Source organism: Bison bison, unplaced genomic scaffold (genome assembly GCF_000754665.1).
Source record: "Bison bison bison isolate TAMUID 2011002044 unplaced genomic scaffold, Bison_UMD1.0 scf7180017864101, whole genome shotgun sequence".
NCBI classification, from domain to species: Eukaryota; Metazoa; Chordata; class Mammalia; order Artiodactyla; family Bovidae; genus Bison; species Bison bison.
Window position 1 is genome coordinate 2,503,014 of NW_011494673.1, and position 7,286 is coordinate 2,510,299.

The 7,286-nt window shown below is 48.2% G+C and overlaps 1 protein-coding gene across 1 annotated transcript in view; it reads left to right on the plus strand.

The window, feature by feature from the left end:
- Positions 1-1,580: 1,580 nt before the first annotated feature.
- The window catches only part of TTC7A (tetratricopeptide repeat domain 7A), a 123,021-nt gene continuing 117,315 nt past the window's right edge, over positions 1,581-7,286 (plus strand). The window contains exon 1 of the mRNA XM_010838655.1: positions 1,581-1,933. Within this exon, the coding sequence (XP_010836957.1) occupies positions 1,684-1,933 (250 nt within the window). The 5' untranslated portion in view covers positions 1,581-1,683. The remainder of the gene's footprint in view (positions 1,934-7,286) is intronic.

Consider the following 7,286-nt stretch of genomic DNA (forward strand, 5'->3'; position numbering starts at 1 on the left):
CCGGCCGCAGCTCGCGCCCCCGTCAACCCCGCCCGCGTGTGTGCCCCAGCCGGGACGCCGCCCCCGGCCGGGTCTCCACTTCTCGGCCGCACCTCCCATGACTGCGCCCGCTCGAAAATGGCTGCGAAGGGCGCGTACGGCTCCCACCTGAAGATGGAGAGCGAGCTGGAGCGCTGCCGCGCCGAGGGCCACTGGGACCGCATGCCCGAGCTGGTTCGGCAGATGCAGGCGCTAGTCGTGCTGGGCGGCGGAGGCGGCCGGCGAGGCAGCCCGAGCGCCGGGTTCACCTCTCTGGACACCGGTGAGTAAGGGAAGGGGCCGGTTCACGAGCGCGGAGCGCGCGAAAGGCGCCGCCTCCTCCAGGAAGCGGGCCCCGACTGCCTGGGGCGGGAGGTGGCTGCTTTCGGTATTACTCGTCCTGCGTTGCTGATGTTAGAACAGCCAGGGTACTTAGGAAGATTCTTCTGCCCCAGGAGAAACACGTGCAAGGTGTTTTGGGGAAGAGAAACGGGTTTTGCTCTCTGCCGTTTCCGATCTTGTGGGCTACTCCGACTTCTGTGAAATGGTGGTACCAACACATATCAGCTCAGGGCGTGGGCTGGACCCCGGCGCCACCCCTCCAACCCCCATTCCGGTTCCTAAACTCTGTCAGGTGAAGACTATCTGTCTCTCTTTGCCCTCCCCTTCTTCCCCCGTCAAATTGACAGCGGAGCTCTGTGCACAGCCAGTACGGTTGCGGGCTTGACGAGCGCCAAGGTGGAGTGGTGAAGTGGGAAAGAGGGCTGGTTAAGCCTTAGTTTCCTCTTCTATGTTCTGCTTCAGGACGCCTCTAGTCCTGCAGTCGGTGACTTTAGCAGTAGGGCTGGTTTGGCTGGGCTGGGCTCTTGTGCCGAGGCGGGAAAGCAGCCTGATGTGGCGGTGGGGAGCACCCCGCCCCAGTCTCCAACCTCAAATCCTGTTCCTCGTACCTTCAGCTCAGCCCGGCGAGCCCTGCCTAAGCCCTCTCTGTGCTAAACCAACTTTAGAGCCTTTGTGGAAGGAGGCAGGCAGTAAATCAATACAGATACAAAGTTTTAAGGACTGCCCAGCCCGTGGAAGGCTCTGTAAGGAGACAGAATGATAATAATAATATCAGTAATAAGTAACTTGCTCACTCACTGTGTGCCAGTGTCTAAGCCCTGTAATCAACTCGTTAATTTCTCCAACAACCCCATGAAGCAGGTACTCTTGTTTGCCTTTTTCAGACAAGGAAACTGAGGCACAGATTACTTAAGCAACTTATCATCCAGCCAATAAGTGGTGGAACCAGGTTTATATATAATTTATTTATTGGCTGTGCAGGGTTTTTGCTGCTGCCTGTGGGTTTTCTCTAGCTGTGGAGAGCTGGGGCTGCTCTCTAGTTGAAATACACCGGCTTATTGCAGTGGCTTCTCTGGTCGTGGAGGAGGCTCTGGGCACAAGGGCTTCAGTAGTTGCAGCTCCTGGGCTCTAGAGCACTGGCTCAGTAGCTGTGGTTCATCGGTTTTGTTGCTCTGCGGTGTGTGGAATCTTCCCGGACCAGGCATGGAACCTGTGTCCCCTGCATTGGCAGGTGGATTCTTATCCACTGTGCTGCCAGGGAAGTTCCTGAACCCAGATTTCTGAGTACATCCTTTTAACTACTTGCACCATTACCTCTCAAGGATGTATTACACAAAAACTGAGCTTGAAGACCTGACGAAAATGGATGGGAAGCAGAGGGGTGATCAGAGGGCAGTTGTGTGCGAGATTGTGGAACTCAGAGACAGGGGAGGTTTCAGGAAACAGCAGAACCGATGCTGGCCTCTAATTGGTGTTGGGAAAGGCAGAGTATTGTTTCCTGGTGAGGAGGAAGGATGGATGGACACCGAGGGAGCTAGATGCCAGGGATGGACAGTTGGTCTGAGACTCTCAGGTAGGTCTGAATGTGGCAGTGAGTTGCATTGGCCAGAGCTAAAGATGCATGTGGGAGAAACTGATGGGAAGGATTGATAAATTTTAGGTTCCCTCTCTCCCCTGTGTGGGGTGATGTGGTAGGGTGGGGCTGGTGAGGGTGGAAGGGAAACTGACCCATGCCAGGGCATTGGGGCCTGGACAGTGCGTGGGAATCTGAGTGAGGTTGGCAGCACCTCAGAGAAACATGCTGGGCCCACGAAACGAACCAGGGCCTCCTGGAGGCTCCACAGGGCTGTGCTTCCTAAGCTGGTCTTCAGACATCTCAAGGAGGTTGACTAATTAAGTCATTGGTATTGCAGGACAAAAGAGTTTGGGGAATCCCCAAAGCTAAGACATTAGGCTTAATAGATTCAATATGGTTAAACTGATGTTTTAAAACTGTAGGACTTCTCAGAGCCTTTCATGTGCTCACCTGTCGGTGATATTCAAGCCCAGGTTAGAGTATAAACACACATTTCTCAAACTTACTTTGACCATATGCTATGAAGCATTATTGGGAAGCACTGGCATGGCATAGTTATAAATGGTATGTGTAGTTATAAAGTGCTTCTTCTATTTGAACAATCTTTTTTTGTAAACAGCCCAGTGGGGAAGGCAGGAATGATTGTCCCCACTTGAGACACCAAGGCCCAGAAAGGTCACATAATGAGTAGTATGTGGCAGAGAATGTGTACCCAAACATGAGTCTCACCCACCAAGTCTACCAGGGACAGTGTGAAGCCTGGCTGGGCTTCACGGTGAGTACTGGCCAGCTCGAAGAGGGAGGCTGCTGGCACTGGGGTCTTTACTGCCAATTTTGAGGTTTGGTTCTATAAGTTATTTTCTCCCACTGTTAAATCTAGATACACTTATTCCAAAATGCACACACGCACATGTACACACAGACACACACAAGGAAGGAAAACAAGTGATTTCCAAAGCCCACGTGTAGGGCATTTTTGGATTGTCTGCTACTTTGGTTGTTTCTCCACTGAGTTCCTTATCACTGGAAGGACTGGCAGCCTATTTTTTTGAGGGGGTGTTGGCACTGACCACCCCCCACTGCAACCCAAGAGGGAGATTCTTAAAAGTCCCACCTGGTCGATTAGATTGTTACAGTCAAGGACCAGAAGCGTCAACATAATGACATAATTTGGGAGAAGGGAGGAAGCTGAACCCCGGCTGAACCCTGCTTTACAGACTGAGGCCCCACTGTATCTGTGGGGTTTCCTCCAGAAGCAAAGAATAGCTCCCAGGGCCTGGGTTTCACTCCAGGCAGCAGGAGGGGAAGACCCAGCTGGAGGGGGGGCCCTCTTTCTGGTCAGAGATGAAGGAGTGAAGGATCAGGAAATGCTCCCCCAAAGGGGGCCCTTATACCCCTCCTTTCTTGTTTGGGGAGATTGCTCCCCACCACCTGCCCAGGGGGAAAGGGGTTGTTACTGTTTGTGCATTTTCTTTCAAACATATCCGGTTTAGATTTGGTCAGGATGCAGCAGGGAAACCCCAGAGTGTGGCTAACTGTAATGGGGTTTGTTCATGTAGAAACAAAGGATCCCATCCAAGTGGTTAAAAAAAAGAAAAAAAACCTTTATTATGAAAAATTTTTTAAACATCAAAAAAGTAGAAAAATGAATCTCATGTATCCATCAACCAGTGTCAGTAATCACAAACCCATGAATAGTCTTGTTTGAGCTATACCCTGGCCCATTTATCCCCCGCATTGTGATTTCAGTATTTATTTATTAAATAAGAACTCTTTTGAAAAATAAAACTCCCATATTATTATTGCAGCCCCCCTTCATCTAATGCTTAACTTTACAGTTCATTTGCTAGAATCAGGATCCAAATAAGGCCACACATTGCATTTGGTTAATGGATTGATCTAAGACACTTTATTATGAAAATTTCAAACATACAAATTTGAAGGAATTTTGCAGTAGACACCTACATTGTCGCCGCCTAAATTCTGATATTCTTTTACTATACTGTCTTTAATCACTTCTGCCACACTGTCCATTCAGCTCAAGTCTCTTAATCTGTAGTTATCCCCCTTTTAAATTAGTGATTAAAAAACCTGGCGATTGTTCTGAGCTTTTTTTTTCAGCTGAAGCCAGAGGGAGTGTGTTTGAGGCAGGTGGCCTGTCACGAGTTTTGCCCTCTTCCTCCTCTTGCTGTGGTTGGAAGGTCCCACCCTTTGCAGTTCTGTGAAGTGAGCAGTTGCAGAGACCAAAGTGTCCCCTTTTGACCAGGAGGGAAGAGGCTGATCTGAGCACCTGGCCCGCTGGCTGGACCCAGCTTTCCTGACTGAACTGAGAAGTGAAGAGAAGGGCGCTGTGCCCTGAAAGTATGGGTTCTGGGGAGGAGGCTGGTATCCTTAAAGTGGGTCCCTATGACCTGTTACCCATTGAGAGGCCTGGAGAGGGGCAAGAATGGAAAGGAAGTTGGCCCCAGAGGCCTCCAAAACAAGGTGGGAAGACTGGGGGGCCACTAAGTAGGGGCTTCCTTTGCGCCTCTGCTAAGGCAGAGGGCTAGGCTGGGCCGCCAGAATCAAGAGCCAGGCTGTCAGAGTCTGTGGCACTGTCTGTGAGAAAGGCCTTTCTAATGCCCTGGGAAGGGAGAAGCTGGAACACTTAACCCGACCCAGGATAGGGAGTAGATGTCAGACACTAAAATGATAAAGAGCAATTTGTTTTACCTTTGGAGAAGGATAGGAAAGCCTCGATCTACCTCTGTCCTTATTTAACAACTGAAAACCTAGAATAGTCTTCAGTTCCATAGACTGACCACTTGAGGACAGTGGGATGGAAAATGTGGAGCAGGGAGGAGAGTTGGACAAGGAAGAAAAGAAAGTAAATTCCCAACATCCACTTTGAGTGTCTGCTAAGTGGAAAAACAGAGACTGAGTGGGGAGTGAAGAGGGAGGGCAAAGGGTTCTGGAGAAGGCCCCGGAGTGTTAATTTACAAAATAGTCTGTAACTCACAAATGTGTAACGGTGAGAACTGTTCTTATTCCTGACCTTGGAATTAGCTTTTAACCTACTGTCTACAGCTCCTTAGACTGTTCTTCATTTCCAGACTATCAGAGGCTCTGCTCTGCATGGAATATGGGGAAGACACACTGTTCTTTGGCTGCGTTACGTTATGGTGGGTTGTGACCATAACAGTATTGCATCTCTATTGTCACCTATAAAATGAGTATAATTTCTACCTTTCAGAGTTGTGCAGATTAAATGATACTAAATGATAAAGTACCTGATCCTCAGTACGTGCGTGCGTGCTTAGTTGTGTCTGACTCTTTGCGACCCCATGGACTGTAACCCATCAGGCTCCTCTGTCCATGGAATTTTCCAGGCAAGAATACTGGAGTGGGTTGCCATGCCCTCCTCCAGGGGATCTTCCTGACTACGGATCGAACCCGCATCTCCTGGATTGAACCTGCATCTCCTGCATCTCCTTCACTGGCATTCTTTACTGCTGAGCCACCAGGTATTCAGTGAGCCCTCAGCAAACATCAGCCCTCCTTTGGCAGTAAAAGGCACTCTTGTGTTTTAAAGTAGTGCTTCTCAAGCTATCTGTGGTGAAGGCTCAGTTTTATGTTCTGGATTTTGGGTTTTGTGTGTTTTTTTAGATTCTCAATCTATTGTGCTCTGATACTTTCTTAAAATACATAAACTGATACCCACTCACCCCCAGTTTTCTAGTATTTGATTCAGCAATTGTTCTGTCACATGATTATCAGTGTTTCTAAACATACATTATAAATTTCTGCATTCACCTGCAGGACTGGGTCACAAACATGCACAGACCTGCCCCAGCCCATCCACACTTTGAGCAGAATGTGTTCCGAGGACAGTTCCGTTATTTTGAAGAGAGGTAATCACTGCAGACTCATCTCACATGCTAGTAAAGTAATGCTCAAAATTCTCCAAGCCAGGCTTCAGCAATACATGAACCGTGAACTTCCTAATGTTCAAGCTGGTTTTAAAAAAGGCAGAGGAACCAGAGGTCAAATTGCCAACATCTGCTGGATCATGGAAAAAGCAAGAGAGTTCCAGAAAAACATCCATTTCTGCTTTATTGACTATGCCAAAGCCTTTGACTGTGTGGATCACAAGAAACTGGAAAATTGTGAAAGAGATGGGAATACCAGACCACCTGACCTGCCTCTTGAGAAATCTGTATGCAGGTCAGGAAGCAACAGTTAGAACTGGACATGGAACAACAGACTGGTTCCAAATAGGAAAAGGAGTACGTCAAGGCTGTATATTATCACCCTGCTTATTTGACTTATATGTAGAGTACATCATGAGAAACACTGGACTGGAAGAAGCACTAGGTGGAATCAAGATTGCCAGGAGAAATATCAGTAACCTCAGATATGCAGATGACACCGCCCTTATGGCAGAAAGTGAAGAGGAACTCAAAAGCCTCTTGATGAAGGTGAAAGTGGAGAGTGAAAAAGTTGGCTTAAAGCTCAACATTCAGAAAACGAAGATCATGGCATCTGGTCCCATCACTTCATGGGAAATAGATGGAGAAACAGTGGAAACAGTGTCAGACTTTATTTTTTTTGGCTCCAAAATCACTGCAGATGGTGACTGCAGCCATGAAATTAAAAGACGCTTACTCCTTGGAAGGAAAGTTATGACCAACTTAGATAGCTTATTGAAAAGCATAGATATTACTTTGCCAACAAAGGTCCGTCTAGTCAAGGCTATGGTTTGTCCTGTGGTTATGCATGGATGTGAGAGTTGGACTGTGAAGAAGGCTGAGCACCAAAGAATTGATGCTTTTGAACTGTGGTGTTGGAGAAGACTCTTGAGAGTCCCTTGGACTGCAAGGAGATCCAACCAGTCCATTGTAAAGGAGATCAGTCCTGGATGTTCTTTGGAAGGAATGATGCTAAAGCTGAAACTCCAGTACTTTGGCCACCTCATGCGAAGAGTTGACTCATTGGAAAAGACTCTGATGCTGGGAGGGATTGGGGGCAGGAGGAGAAGAGAATGAGATGGCTGGATGGCATCACCGACTCGATGGACGTGAGTTTGAGTGAACTCCTGGAGTTGGTGATGGACAGGGAGGCCTGGCGTGCTGCGATTCATGGGGTCGCAAAGAGTCGGACACGACTGAGTGACTGAACTGAACTGAATCACTGCAGATGGTGATTGCAGCCATGAAATTAAAAGACGCTTACTCCTTGGAAGGAAAGTTATGACCAACCTAGATAGCATATTAAAAAGCAGAGACGTTACTTTGCCAACAAAGGTCCGTCTAGTCAAGGCTATGGTTTTTCCAGTATTCATGTATGGATGTGAGAGTTGGACTGTGAAGAA